The 17,035-nt window shown below is 38.1% G+C and overlaps 1 protein-coding gene across 1 annotated transcript in view; it reads right to left on the reverse strand.

The window, feature by feature from the left end:
• Window positions 1-17,035, reverse strand: part of SCAP (SREBP cleavage activating protein) — a 58,394-nt gene that overhangs the window by 15,885 nt on the left and 25,474 nt on the right. The window contains 3 exon segments of the mRNA XM_067770328.1: window positions 6,643-6,820; window positions 8,714-9,043; window positions 13,723-14,052. Of these exon segments, the coding sequence (XP_067626429.1) occupies window positions 6,643-6,820; window positions 8,714-9,043; window positions 13,723-14,052 (838 nt within the window).

The following is a 17,035-nucleotide window of genomic DNA, read 5'->3' on the forward strand; positions in this document are numbered from 1 at the left end:
TAGTTTTTTTAAACTATATGGTATTTATGTTATATTCATCGTATTTATAAATATACTTATTAAGAGCTTTCCGTAGCATTTTTCCGTAGTTTTCAATTTACGTTAGCAATGGTCGAAAAAAAATGTTTTTCATTGAATATGTTGTTGTTGTAGCGATAGACACTTTCCGAAGGTTTTGGGGAGTGTTATCGATGTTAATGCTCCTTTGCCGGATATAGATCCGGTAGGTTCCGGTAATAAGCACCATTAAGGTACTAGCCCGATCATCTCCATTCCATATGACCACATTGAACCTACCGCCCCTACCCCTAGTTCCATGGAACTTGAGGTCGTTAGAGCTAAAGAAAAGTTAGTCTGCTAAAGAAATAGGATTCGCCACGGGTAGATGAGGTTGACAATTGGGTTGGAGAAGCTATAAATTGCGCTGACAACCCCTTGAAGGCGAATCATTTGGGTATTTAGTCGCATTTTACGGCAGGCATACCTTATGGGTATATTCCAATTCCCCTATTGAAAAAATAAAATAAAACAAAATTTAAAAAAATTTATATAATTTTGTTTTTTATTTTTCTCGAGATTATGGAACGGAGGAGCGGAAATCGGGTACACTTGGAATATTTTACCCCTGATACAATGAGAAAATTTTTTTATATTTCGATATGTCAGGACTGAAAAGCGTAGAGCAACTGTAGGTGGGCTATCTGCAGATTTTTTTAGATGATTTTCCTTCCGTTCGAATATCTGTCCTGATGGGTAGAATTATTTAATAGTAACTGAACTTCAGCACCATTCGGGTGGAAATTTCTTTAAACTTTTTAAAGAAAAAATAAATCAACTACATAAGTCGGATAAAACTACGGGATTTCTGGGCTACGCATTTTTATACTCAGTTGAGCAGAGCTCACAGAGTATATTAAGTTTGATTGGATAACGGTTGGTTGTACATATATAAAGGAATCGAGATAGATATAGACTTCCATATATCAAAATAATCAGGATCGAAAAAAAATTTGATTGAGCCATGTCCGTCCGTCCGTCCGTCCGTCCGTTAACACGATAACTTGAGTAAATTTTGAGGTATCTTGATGAAATTTGGTATGTAGGTTCCTGAGCACTCATCTCAGATCGCTATTTAAAATGAACTATATCGGACTATAACAACGCCCACTTTTTCGATATCGAAAATTTCGAAAAACCGAAAGTCGGATAATTCATTACAAAAGACAGATAAAGCGACGAAACTTGGTATATGAGTTGAACTTATAACGCAGAATAGAAAATTAGTAAAATTTTGGACAATGGGCGTGGCACCGCCCACTTTTAAAAGAAGGTAATTTAGAAGTTTTGCAAGCTGTAATTTGACAGTCGTTGAAGATATCATGATGAAATTTGGCAGGAACGTTACTCCTATTACTATATGTACGCTTAATAAAAATTAGCAAAATCGGAGAAGGACCACGCCCACTTTTAAAAAAAATTTTTTTTAAAGTAAAATTTTAACAAAAAATTTAATATCTTTACAGTATATAAGTCAATTATGTCAACATTCAACTCCAGTAATGATGTGGTGCAACAAAATACAAAAATATAAGAAAATATCAAAATGGGCGTGGCTCCGCCCTTTTTTATTTAATTTGTCTAGGATACTTTTAACGCCATAAGTCGAACAAAAATTAACCAATCCTTTTGAAATTTGGTACGGGCATAGATTTTATGACGTTAAATGTTTTCTGTGAAAATGGGCGGAAACGGTTGATGTCTAGCCCAGTTTTTATACACAGTCGTCCGTCTGTCCTTCCGCATGGCCGTTAACACGATAACTTGAGCAAAAATCGATATATCTTTAATGAACTCAGTTCACGTGCTTACTTGAACTCACTTTATCTTGGTATGAAAAATGAACGAAATCCGACTATGACCACGCCCACTTTTTCGATATCGAAAATTACGAAAAATGAAAAAAATGCCATAATTCTATACCAAATACGAAAAAAGGGATGAAACATGGTAAGGTAATTGGATTGTTTTATTGACGCGAAATATAACTTTAGAAAAAACTTTATAAAGTGGTTGTGACACCTATCATATTATGTAGAAGAAAATGAAAAAGTTCTGCAGGGCGAAATAAAAAACCCTTAAAACCTTGGCAGGTATTACATATATAAATAAATTAGCGGTATCCAACAGATAATGTTCTGGGTCACCCTGGTCCACATGGTCGATATCTGGAAAACGCCTTCACATATACAACTACCACCACTCCCTTTTAAAACTCTCATTAATGCCTTTAATTTGATACCCATATCGTACAAACTCATTCTAGAGTCACCCCTGTCCACCTTTATGGCGATATCTCGAAAAGGCGTCCACCTATAGAACTAAGCCCCACGCCCTTTTAAAATACTCATTAACACCTTTCATTTGATACCCATATCGTACAAACGCACTCTAGAGTCACCCCTGGTCCACCTTTATGGCGATATCTCGAAAAGGCGAACACCTATAGAACGAAGGCCCACTCCCTTTTAAAAATACTCATTAACACCTTTCATTTGATACCCATATCGTACAAACGCACTCTAAAGTCACCCCTGGTCCACCTTTATGGCGATATCTCGAAAAGGCGAACACCTATAGAACGAAGGCCCACTCCCTTTTAAAAATACTCATTAACACCTTTCATTTGATACCAATATCGTACAAACGCACTCTAGAGTCACCCCTGGTCCACCTTTATGGCGATATCTCGAAAAGGCGACCACCTATGGAACTAAGGATTACTCCCTTTTAAAATACTCATTAACACCTTTCTTTTGATAACCATATTGTACAAACAAATTCTAGGGTAACCCCTGGTCCACCTTTATGGCGATATCTCGAAACCGCGTCCACCTATGGAACTAAGGATTACTCCCTTTTAAAATACTCATTAACACCTTTCATTTGATACCTATATCGTACAAACGCACTCTAGAGTCACCCCTGGTCCACCTTTATGGCGATATCTCGAAAATGCGACCACCTATACAACAACAACCACTCCCTTTTAAAACCCTCATTAATACCTTTAATTTGATACCCATATCGTACAAACACATTCTAGAGTCACCCCTGGTCCACCTTTGTGGCGATATTTCGAAACGGCGTCTACCTATAGAACTAAGGCCCACTCCCTTTTAAAATACTCATTAACACCTTGCGTTTGATGCCCATATTGTACAAACAAATTCTAGGGTCACCCCTGGTCCACCTTTATGGCGATATCTCGAAACGGCGTCCACCTATGGAACTAAGGATTACTCCCTTTTAAAATACTCATTAACACCTTTCTTTTGGTACCCATATTGTACAAACAAATTCTAGGGTAACCCCTGGTCCACCTTTATGGCGATATCTCGAAACGGCGTCCACCTATGGAACTAAGGATTACTCCCTTTTAAAATACTCATTAACACCTTTCATTTGATACCCATATCGTACAAATGCACTCTAGAGTCACCCCTGGTCCACCTTTATGGCGATATCTCGAAAAGGCGACCACCTATGGAACTAAGGATTACTCCCTTTTAAAATACTCATTAACACCTTTCTTTTGATACCCATATTGTACAAACAAATTCTAGGGTAACCCCTGGTCCACCTTTATGGCGATATATCGAAACGGCGTCCACCTATGGAACTAAGGATTACTCCCTTTTAAAATACTCATTAACACCTTTCATTTGATACCCATATCGTACAAACACACTCTAGAGTCACCCTTGGTCCACCTTTATGGCGATATCTCGAAAAGGCGACCACCTATACAACAACCACCACTCCCTTTTAAAACCCTCATTAATACCTTTAATTTGATACCCATATCGTACAAACACATCCTGGTCCACCTTTATGGCGATATCTCGAAACGGCGTCCACCTATGGAACTAAGGATTACTCCCTTTTAAAATACTCATTAACACCTTTCTTTTGATACCCATATTGTACAAACAAATTCTAGGGTCACCCCTGGTCCACCTTTATGGCGATATCTCGAAACGGCGTCCACCTATGGAACTAACTCCCTTTTAAAATACTCATTAACACCTTGCGTTTGATGCCCATATTGTACAAACAAATTCTAGGGTCACCCCTGGTCCACCTTTATGGCGATATCTCGAAACGGCGTCCACCTATGGAACTATGGATTACTCCCTTTTAAAATACTCATTAACACCTTTCATTTGATACCCATATCGTACAAACGCACTCTAGAGTCACCCCTGGTCCACCTTTATGGCGATATCTCGAAAAGGCGACCACCTATGGAACTAAGGATTACTCCCTTTTAAAATACTCATTAACACCTTTCTTTTGATACCCATATTGTACAAACAAATTCTAGGGTAACCCCTGGTCCACCTTTATGGCGATATCTCGAAACGGCGTCCACCTATGGAACTAAGGATTACTCCCTTTTAAAATACTCATTAACACCTTTCATTTGATACCCATATCGTACAAACACACTCTAGAGTCACCCTTGGTCCACCTTTATGGCGATATCTCGAAAAGGCGACCACCTATACAACAACCACCACTCCCTTTTAAAACCCTCATTAATAGCTATATCTCGAAACGGCGTCCACCTATGGAACTAAGGATTACTCCCTTTTAAAATACTCATTAACACCTTTCTTTTGGTACCCATATTGTACAAACAAATTCTAGGGTAACCCCTGGTCCACCTTTATGGCGATATCTCGAAACGGCGTCCACCTATGGAACTAAGGATTACTCCCTTTTAAAATACTCATTAACACCTTTCATTTGATACCCATATCGTACAAATGCACTCTAGAGTCACCCCTGGTCCACCTTTATGGCGATATCTCGAAAAGGCGACCACCTATGGAACTAAGGATTACTCCCTTTTAAAATACTCATTAACACCTTTCTTTTGATACCCATATTGTACAAACAAATTCTAGGGTAACCCCTGGTCCACCTTTATGGCGATATATCGAAACGGCGTCCACCTATGGAACTAAGGATTACTCCCTTTTAAAATACTCATTAACACCTTTCATTTGATACCCATATCGTACAAACACACTCTAGAGTCACCCTTGGTCCACCTTTATGGCGATATCTCGAAAAGGCGACCACCTATACAACAACCACCACTCCCTTTTAAAACCCTCATTAATACCTTTAATTTGATACCCATATCGTACAAACACATCCTGGTCCACCTTTATGGCGATATCTCGAAACGGCGTCCACCTATGGAACTAAGGATTACTCCCTTTTAAAATACTCATTAACACCTTTCTTTTGATACCCATATTGTACAAACAAATTCTAGGGTCACCCCTGGTCCACCTTTATGGCGATATCTCGAAACGGCGTCCACCTATGGAACTAACTCCCTTTTAAAATACTCATTAACACCTTGCGTTTGATGCCCATATTGTACAAACAAATTCTAGGGTCACCCCTGGTCCACCTTTATGGCGATATCTCGAAACGGCGTCCACCTATGGAACTATGGATTACTCCCTTTTAAAATACTCATTAACACCTTTCATTTGATACCCATATCGTACAAACGCACTCTAGAGTCACCCCTGGTCCACCTTTATGGCGATATCTCGAAAAGGCGACCACCTATGGAACTAAGGATTACTCCCTTTTAAAATACTCATTAACACCTTTCTTTTGATACCCATATTGTACAAACAAATTCTAGGGTAACCCCTGGTCCACCTTTATGGCGATATCTCGAAACGGCGTCCACCTATGGAACTAAGGATTACTCCCTTTTAAAATACTCATTAACACCTTTCATTTGATACCCATATCGTACAAACACACTCTAGAGTCACCCTTGGTCCACCTTTATGGCGATATCTCGAAAAGGCGACCACCTATACAACAACCACCACTCCCTTTTAAAACCCTCATTAATACCTTTAATTTGATACCCATATCGTACAAACACATCCTAGGGTCACCCCTGGTCCACCTTTATGGCGATATCTCGAAACGGCGTCCACCTATGGAACTAAGGATTACTCCCTTTTAAAATACTCATTAACACCTTTCTTTTGATACCCATATTGTACAAACAAATTCTAGGGTCACCTCTGGTCCACCTTTATGGCGATATCTCGAAACGGCGTCCACCTATGGAACTAACTCCCTTTTAAAATACTCATTAACACCTTTCTTTTGATACCCATATCGTACAAACGCATTCTAGAGTCAACCTTGATCCACCTTTATGGCTATATCCCTAAATGGCGTCCACCTATAGAACTATGGCCCACTCCCTCATAAAATACTCTTTAATGCTTTTCATTTGATACGCATGTCATACAAACACATTCCAGGGTTTCCATCGGTTCATTTTCCTACATGGTTATTTTCCCTTATGTTGTCACCATAGCTCTCAACTGAGTATGTAATGTTCGGTTACACCCGAACTTAACCTTCCTTACTTGTTTAATAAACAAATTATTCTCTTTTTAAACCATTTGCGAATACAGAGCCAAAAATCACCGAGTAGTCTAGCTATTATTAAAAAAAAAAGGTTTTGAAACATGATTAAACTGAAAAATAAAATTTTAAAAATTGGTATAGTTTTTAAAACGTACTTACATGATACTGAAATATGGTACTTAATAAATTAGAATCTTTGGTAAAATTTAGGATATCTTGTGACCACAAATTAGCCGGCGACAATACCAAACAATTGTACTCCGGAAACAATACTTTTTCATCGCGTGTGCGTTTAACATTATCCACATGCCAACAAGAATGATCCAATGTGCGTCTACTGAAATATTATTTGCAAATAAATAAAAATAATTTACACTTAGTTGTCTATCTAAATTGCTTCGCATTATAGGGATTCGCCAAGTCTAGCAAGATTACAACATAATACAAAATTAACTATTCACCTGTCCCTACCAACTCAATAGAGGTCCTCGCCATTTTCTGCTACCAAATACGTTTGTCTACAGGAATACTTTCTAGGCCGGAGCGACTTCACACATTCGTAGAACAGCATTTGTGATTTTATTCGCTACACTATATTGATACCTGGCGGCCACCGTGGTGTGATGGTAGCGTGCTCCGCCTACCACACCGTATGCCATGGGTTCGCACCTCGGGCAAAGCAACATCAAAATTTTAGAAATAAAGTTTTTAAATTAGAAGAAAATTTTTCTAAGCGGGGTCGCCCCTCGGCAGTGTTTGGCAAGCGCTCCGGGTGTATTTCTGCCATGGAAAGCTCTCAGTGAAAACTCATCTGCCTTGCAGATGCCGTTCGGAGTCGGCATACAACATGTAGGTCCCGTCCAGCCAATTTGTAGGGAAAATCAAGAGGAGCACGACGCAAATTGGAAGAGAAGCTCGGCCTTAGATCTCTTCGGAGGTTATCGCGCCTTACATTTATTTTTTATTTTTTTTACATATTGATACCTGGGTTGATCTCAAACAGGTCATCATTAAACTTAAATCCATACACACAGTTGGCATCACTGGAAGGACCATAAATCATACGAGATAAGAACTCAGTCAAAGGTCGAATATGGCGAAGTCCTGTATGCATTCAACTTTCGGAGGTAGAAGTTGGCGAAGATGTACATTGAAATGGATTTTCACTAAGCGAATACCCAGTGTATATTTAAAAAACTTTTAAACTATTCATGGGAATGCAATTAAAATTGGCAAACATATTCTTTGAAGTTGGCTTGAAATTTTGTGCTCAGCTAGCCTTTTGAAAAGGTTAACACGGGTGCGATACGGATAGGAAGAGAGCGAGGGAGGGGAGAATTAAAGGGACCTTGACGGGGACAAATATATGAGAGGTGAGGGACGGGATAAGTAGAAATGGAGAGGAAAATGGAAAGGAAGATGTACATGGACTGAAGTAGGACAGTGTTAGGGACGGGAAGAGGGACAGCGAAAGGCAGATGGAAGTTGACTTTGAAAGTACGGGGCAGAGAAGAGGGCCTAAGAAAAGATGGATACGAACACAGTAAGGAAAAGAGAAGGGGAATATTAATCAATAAAATTATATTTTCAAATAAATACTGATTTCAGAATTTAGATTTCTGCGGATACACGCTGAAAACTAGCTTGTATATATCAATGTATTTATATATTTTGATTTTCAAATAACCGTCTAAATCAGTGATAAGCACTCATACACATTTAAAAACGCGAATGTGCCAAAAGGCTCGCTTCACCCAAGGACTTTAGAATCCTTAATACCATATTTAGCTTTGGGGGAACACAATAGCATTCAAACAAGTATTTTACAAGTTATAGATATACGATAAGTAGTATTAATTAATTAATTAAATAAAACAGTACGTGCGCGGTAATGAAATTTATTTTCGTATAAACGATATTTTATAATGCCTGTTCGAGGTTGTATGTGAGAAAGCTCGATACAGCTTTAACACGCGTGTAATGCTTTGCTCATATCCAGTCTTAATACAATGAAAGCAGCAAGCTCATTTCAGTAAAGTATCACAGTTGTCAATACTTTTTGGAAACTATATCATACATTCTTTATTTATATACGTAAGATCCTCACATCTCGTTTCCATATGCTTGCATGTGTTTTAATTTTTGACAGCGCACGTCTTCTGCTATTGCTATTATAACGAGCATACGCGTTCATTGTATTTCGACGGTAAAATTACTCCTACTTACTCACCTTTCCGTGCTTTCGTGATTACGCACAATTTCCAATAGCTTAAAAACTTCGTACAGGGGCGCACGGAATGCGTCCATTAATTGCAAGTCTTCAGTCCAAGGTAGCACCCCAGTGCGTAACATTATTTGTTGTACATAGAATGTAGGCGAACTTTTTGCCCATGGAAATGGTGGCTCGTAGCTGAAGTTGTTATTTGTTGGGGGATTAAAGAAATTCCTAACCACTGACATATTTTGTTGTGAGTTAGCGTAGAGTGAATATCGACCATCAAATGGAACCATTATCTTGGTGGGTATTGTACCGGGTAACGGTATATTGATGAGGGGATAGCTGTGAAATAAATCGGATAATAAAAATGGGTGCAAGTTTTATAATTGATTGAAATTAAAAACTTTTTAAGTTAAAACAATGAAAAATTCGGAATTTTTCTGTGATGAATTCCAGGCAGATCTTTTCGGAGTTTTCTTAAAATGCAACGAACACGTACAGGTATTGATGGAAGGCGTAAGCGCGCTGTCAAAATTTAAACACATGTATAAATGAGAATTAGTTATATATTCTATGCCTCATATACATAAGTGAGTTCGCTTTATTTGGCACGTTGGCTGCCAGTTTATCAACGGTATCACCGGAGATTTTATGAAAAACCTACTATCAGGGCCTATTTTATAAAATAGACGGAGACGATTTGTTCAAGGCAGAATTTTGTTGCTTTTCAATTCGAAAGACTCCAACTATGTCAACAAAAAATTTAAAATAAGTACAAGGCGCAACGTACCTCCGAGGAGATTTAGGCCTGAGCTTATCTTCCAAATCGTGGCATATGAATTTTCCGGCGTAAAACATGGGCCCTACAAGTTCCGCCAATTTGCAGGAAAAATTTAAAGGAGCAGAACGCAAATTGGAAGAGAAGCTGGGCCTAAACCTCCTCGGAGGTAAATCGCGCAAAGTGTTTATTTTATTTTTATTTTTTTATGTAACCTTATGTTTTTTTAACCTTATGAAAGAAATCCAGCATAAGTTCTTGTTGAGAAAAATTACAGTGAACGTTTCTAGCTATGCATACGACAGTCCAGCTAATGAAAATACAAAAGCAACGACGTGTCGCCGGCAAAGTCGACCCCCATTAAATATTGCTTGCGAGAAGTCTACAAATTCGTCTAGGTATTTACATCTTATATATAAAATTCTCGTGTCACAATGTTCGCTCCCGTACTCCTCCGAAACGGCTCATGAAATTTTATGAGTATATTGAGTAGGGCTGAGAATCGGCCAACATCTATTTTTAATACCGCTGGGAGGCTAGGGTCTCGAGATATAGCCCAAAACGTGGACCCGGGTATCACTAGAATGTGTTTATACAATATGGATATCAAATGAAAGCTGTTGATGAGTGCTATAGTACAGGATAATTTTCATACAACTGGGAGGCTAGGGTCTCGAGATATAGCCCAAAACGTGGACCCGGGTACCCCTAGAATGTGTTTATACAATATGGATATCAAATGAAAGCTGAAGTTGGCAAGACAACTTTTACGTGGACAAAAATTACCTATTGGGAAAATTGCCGTGAATTTGCCGTAATTTATCCGTGAAACCAAAAAATTTGCCGTGGCCATATTTTAGAAAATATAGGGTGGCACGCCAACTTCACGTGAAGTTGGCGGTGCACCATAAAAAGAACTTGAGAGAAGAGAAAAGAGAGAAGTAGGAGACTGAGAAAAAGATAGAATGAGACGAAGATGGAGATAGATGAAGCAAAAATACGGAGGGGGAGTGAATACAAAGATTAGAGGGGCGAGGGCAGAGTTAGACGGAAAAAGCTTATTAAAATGTATGCAGATAGACCAAATTTAGGGCAGAACAACGTCTGCCGGGTCTGCTAGTATTTATATATAATCAAATAGTACTTACTACTATAAATCAAATTATGTGGACGATGCTAGTTTGTATTTGTTCCTAGTTAATATTTATTTATGGCTTCTAAGGTCAGCGCGTTCGGTGCAAAATACTTGTCTTAGAGATTCTATTTATGAGGAGGGGAGATAGATGAATGGAATAAGGGGAAACATTGAAGATAAAGTAGAAGAGAATGGGATCGAAAGTGAAGGGGCAAACCAATTTTCAGGCAGGACAAAGTCTGCCGGATACGCTAGAACATTATAAAGAAACAATTAAATCATAATTTTTTCCGATTTTACTGCTACCACATTACCGTACAATTTATTGATTGCAATTAATGTGATGACGCATTTGATCTTCGCTTAATTTGTACACATGTACATGTATAAACTTACCTACCTACATATGTAATATATGTATGAAATAAAATCTCAGATTTACAATCTCGCATCGTTATGTCATTACATTAAGCTTAGATAGATGTGTTTTTCTCCTCTTCCATAGGTTCAATTTGTCGCAGTACGTTGATATTTCAACGCTAATGGAGGCCGCTGTGGTGTGGTGGCAGCGTGCTCCGGCTACCACACCGAAGGTCCTGCGTTCGATTTCCAGGCATACCAACATCAAAAATTTAGGAACACGTTTTCTCAATTAGAAACAATTTCGGGGTAGCCCTTCGAAAGTGATTTGGCAATCAATGCGAGTGTATTTTGGAATAGACCAACGTAAATGTTTTTCAAATAGTAAAGAAGTTGAAATAAAGTTTGAGAAAGGATGAACAAAACCTAAAATCACATAGAGAATTAATATTTTCTCTAGTTTTAAGAGATTTTCTATAAAATTTGTGAGCTTTCGTTCCGTTTTTATTGGGAAGAAAGTCGAGTTGTTTTGTAGCCAAAATTTGGGAAACTGATGACTCATACATATGTATATTGCTTTCGTATAATACTACACAAAAAGACATGGAACCTAGCGTATAGAAAAGATAGAAAGAATATAGTTATTTGGTTCCTTGTTTCTTTCTTACCGCATATTCAGGTTCAGAACTAAATATGGTGTCCCCAAAAACCTAACCAATAATAAAGTTAGCATCGCTAAAATTAAAATTTTGCTCAGAGGTATGGTAAATGTGAACCAAATCTTTCTTTCACGGGCTGCTTATAGGTTATTAATTTAACAACACGCCTTATTCCACTTCTGAATTATTCCTAAGAGCTGATTTGTATATTTATCCTAGTTTCTATTATTACTCGAACCTGGCGTAGCTGCCAATATTTTTAATGCCAAGTGTTTAACAAAAATTGTAGTATTAGGAAAAAGGGGGGATTGGCACATCCTATAAAAATCCAATTTACGTTTCACACATTTTCATTTTCTGCTACCAAATACGTTTGTCTACAGGAATACTTTCTAGGCCGGAGCGACTTCACACATTCGTAGAACAGCATTTGTGATTTTATTCGCTACACTATATTGATACCTGGCGGCCACCGTGGTGTGATGGTAGCGTGCTCCGCCTACCACACCGTATGCCATGGGTTCGCACCTCGGGCAAAGCAACATCAAAATTTTAGAAATAAAGTTTTTAAATTAGAAGAAAATTTTTCTAAGCGGGGTCGCCCCTCGGCAGTGTTTGGCAAGCGCTCCGGGTGTATTTCTGCCATGGAAAGCTCTCAGTGAAAACTCATCTGCCTTGCAGATGCCGTTCGGAGTCGGCATACAACATGTAGGTCCCGTCCAGCCAATTTGTAGGGAAAATCAAGAGGAGCACGACGCAAATTGGAAGAGAAGCTCGGCCTTAGATCTCTTCGGAGGTTATCGCGCCTTACATTTATTTTTTATTTTTTTTACATATTGATACCTGGGTTGATCTCAAACAGGTCATCATTAAACTTAAATCCATACACACAGTTGGCATCACTGGAAGGACCATAAATCATACGAGATAAGAACTCAGTCAAAGGTCGAATATGGCGAAGTCCTGTATGCATTCAACTTTCGGAGGTAGAAGTTGGCGAAGATGTACATTGAAATGGATTTTCACTAAGCGAATACCCAGTGTATATTTAAAAAACTTTTAAACTATTCATGGGAATGCAATTAAAATTGGCAAACATATTCTTTGAAGTTGGCTTGAAATTTTGTGCTCAGCTAGCCTTTTGAAAAGGTTAACACGGGTGCGATACGGATAGGAAGAGAGCGAGGGAGGGGAGAATTAAAGGGACCTTGACGGGGACAAATATATGAGAGGTGAGGGACGGGATAAGTAGAAATGGAGAGGAAAATGGAAAGGAAGATGTACATGGACTGAAGTAGGACAGTGTTAGGGACGGGAAGAGGGACAGCGAAAGGCAGATGGAAGTTGACTTTGAAAGTACGGGGCAGAGAAGAGGGCCTAAGAAAAGATGGATACGAACACAGTAAGGAAAAGAGAAGGGGAATATTAATCAATAAAATTATATTTTCAAATAAATACTGATTTCAGAATTTAGATTTCTGCGGATACACGCTGAAAACTAGCTTGTATATATCAATGTATTTATATATTTTGATTTTCAAATAACCGTCTAAATCAGTGATAAGCACTCATACACATTTAAAAACGCGAATGTGCCAAAAGGCTCGCTTCACCCAAGGACTTTAGAATCCTTAATACCATATTTAGCTTTGGGGGAACACAATAGCATTCAAACAAGTATTTTACAAGTTATAGATATACGATAAGTAGTATTAATTAATTAATTAAATAAAACAGTACGTGCGCGGTAATGAAATTTATTTTCGTATAAACGATATTTTATAATGCCTGTTCGAGGTTGTATGTGAGAAAGCTCGATACAGCTTTAACACGCGTGTAATGCTTTGCTCATATCCAGTCTTAATACAATGAAAGCAGCAAGCTCATTTCAGTAAAGTATCACAGTTGTCAATACTTTTTGGAAACTATATCATACATTCTTTATTTATATACGTAAGATCCTCACATCTCGTTTCCATATGCTTGCATGTGTTTTAATTTTTGACAGCGCACGTCTTCTGCTATTGCTATTATAACGAGCATACGCGTTCATTGTATTTCGACGGTAAAATTACTCCTACTTACTCACCTTTCCGTGCTTTCGTGATTACGCACAATTTCCAATAGCTTAAAAACTTCGTACAGGGGCGCACGGAATGCGTCCATTAATTGCAAGTCTTCAGTCCAAGGTAGCACCCCAGTGCGTAACATTATTTGTTGTACATAGAATGTAGGCGAACTTTTTGCCCATGGAAATGGTGGCTCGTAGCTGAAGTTGTTATTTGTTGGGGGATTAAAGAAATTCCTAACCACTGACATATTTTGTTGTGAGTTAGCGTAGAGTGAATATCGACCATCAAATGGAACCATTATCTTGGTGGGTATTGTACCGGGTAACGGTATATTGATGAGGGGATAGCTGTGAAATAAATCGGATAATAAAAATGGGTGCAAGTTTTATAATTGATTGAAATTAAAAACTTTTTAAGTTAAAACAATGAAAAATTCGGAATTTTTCTGTGATGAATTCCAGGCAGATCTTTTCGGAGTTTTCTTAAAATGCAACGAACACGTACAGGTATTGATGGAAGGCGTAAGCGCGCTGTCAAAATTTAAACACATGTATAAATGAGAATTAGTTATATATTCTATGCCTCATATACATAAGTGAGTTCGCTTTATTTGGCACGTTGGCTGCCAGTTTATCAACGGTATCACCGGAGATTTTATGAAAAACCTACTATCAGGGCCTATTTTATAAAATAGACGGAGACGATTTGTTCAAGGCAGAATTTTGTTGCTTTTCAATTCGAAAGACTCCAACTATGTCAACAAAAAATTTAAAATAAGTACAAGGCGCAACGTACCTCCGAGGAGATTTAGGCCTGAGCTTATCTTCCAAATCGTGGCATATGAATTTTCCGGCGTAAAACATGGGCCCTACAAGTTCCGCCAATTTGCAGGAAAAATTTAAAGGAGCAGAACGCAAATTGGAAGAGAAGCTGGGCCTAAACCTCCTCGGAGGTAAATCGCGCAAAGTGTTTATTTTATTTTTATTTTTTTATGTAACCTTATGTTTTTTTAACCTTATGAAAGAAATCCAGCATAAGTTCTTGTTGAGAAAAATTACAGTGAACGTTTCTAGCTATGCATACGACAGTCCAGCTAATGAAAATACAAAAGCAACGACGTGTCGCCGGCAAAGTCGACCCCCATTAAATATTGCTTGCGAGAAGTCTACAAATTCGTCTAGGTATTTACATCTTATATATAAAATTCTCGTGTCACAATGTTCGCTCCCGTACTCCTCCGAAACGGCTCATGAAATTTTATGAGTATATTGAGTAGGGCTGAGAATCGGCCAACATCTATTTTTAATACCGCTGGGAGGCTAGGGTCTCGAGATATAGCCCAAAACGTGGACCCGGGTATCACTAGAATGTGTTTATACAATATGGATATCAAATGAAAGCTGTTGATGAGTGCTATAGTACAGGATAATTTTCATACAACTGGGAGGCTAGGGTCTCGAGATATAGCCCAAAACGTGGACCCGGGTACCCCTAGAATGTGTTTATACAATATGGATATCAAATGAAAGCTGAAGTTGGCAAGACAACTTTTACGTGGACAAAAATTACCTATTGGGAAAATTGCCGTGAATTTGCCGTAATTTATCCGTGAAACCAAAAAATTTGCCGTGGCCATATTTTAGAAAATATAGGGTGGCACGCCAACTTCACGTGAAGTTGGCGGTGCACCATAAAAAGAACTTGAGAGAAGAGAAAAGAGAGAAGTAGGAGACTGAGAAAAAGATAGAATGAGACGAAGATGGAGATAGATGAAGCAAAAATACGGAGGGGGAGTGAATACAAAGATTAGAGGGGCGAGGGCAGAGTTAGACGGAAAAAGCTTATTAAAATGTATGCAGATAGACCAAATTTAGGGCAGAACAACGTCTGCCGGGTCTGCTAGTATTTATATATAATCAAATAGTACTTACTACTATAAATCAAATTATGTGGACGATGCTAGTTTGTATTTGTTCCTAGTTAATATTTATTTATGGCTTCTAAGGTCAGCGCGTTCGGTGCAAAATACTTGTCTTAGAGATTCTATTTATGAGGAGGGGAGATAGATGAATGGAATAAGGGGAAACATTGAAGATAAAGTAGAAGAGAATGGGATCGAAAGTGAAGGGGCAAACCAATTTTCAGGCAGGACAAAGTCTGCCGGATACGCTAGAACATTATAAAGAAACAATTAAATCATAATTTTTTCCGATTTTACTGCTACCACATTACCGTACAATTTATTGATTGCAATTAATGTGATGACGCATTTGATCTTCGCTTAATTTGTACACATGTACATGTATAAACTTACCTACCTACATATGTAATATATGTATGAAATAAAATCTCAGATTTACAATCTCGCATCGTTATGTCATTACATTAAGCTTAGATAGATGTGTTTTTCTCCTCTTCCATAGGTTCAATTTGTCGCAGTACGTTGATATTTCAACGCTAATGGAGGCCGCTGTGGTGTGGTGGCAGCGTGCTCCGGCTACCACACCGAAGGTCCTGCGTTCGATTTCCAGGCATACCAACATCAAAAATTTAGGAACACGTTTTCTCAATTAGAAACAATTTCGGGGTAGCCCTTCGAAAGTGATTTGGCAATCAATGCGAGTGTATTTTGGAATAGACCAACGTAAATGTTTTTCAAATAGTAAAGAAGTTGAAATAAAGTTTGAGAAAGGATGAACAAAACCTAAAATCACATAGAGAATTAATATTTTCTCTAGTTTTAAGAGATTTTCTATAAAATTTGTGAGCTTTCGTTCCGTTTTTATTGGGAAGAAAGTCGAGTTGTTTTGTAGCCAAAATTTGGGAAACTGATGACTCATACATATGTATATTGCTTTCGTATAATACTACACAAAAAGACATGGAACCTAGCGTATAGAAAAGATAGAAAGAATATAGTTATTTGGTTCCTTGTTTCTTTCTTACCGCATATTCAGGTTCAGAACTAAATATGGTGTCCCCAAAAACCTAACCAATAATAAAGTTAGCATCGCTAAAATTAAAATTTTGCTCAGAGGTATGGTAAATGTGAACCAAATCTTTCTTTCACGGGCTGCTTATAGGTTATTAATTTAACAACACGCCTTATTCCACTTCTGAATTATTCCTAAGAGCTGATTTGTATATTTATCCTAGTTTCTATTATTACTCGAACCTGGCGTAGCTGCCAATATTTTTAATGCCAAGTGTTTAACAAAAATTGTAGTATTAGGAAAAAGGGGGGATTGGCACATCCTATAAAAATCCAATTTACGTTTCACACATTTTCATTTATATCACTGTAATTTGATATCGATGCCTATACTGATA

The sequence above is a fragment of the Eurosta solidaginis genome, chromosome 3 (genome assembly GCF_040869045.1).
Source record: "Eurosta solidaginis isolate ZX-2024a chromosome 3, ASM4086904v1, whole genome shotgun sequence".
Classification (NCBI taxonomy): domain Eukaryota; kingdom Metazoa; phylum Arthropoda; class Insecta; order Diptera; family Tephritidae; genus Eurosta; species Eurosta solidaginis.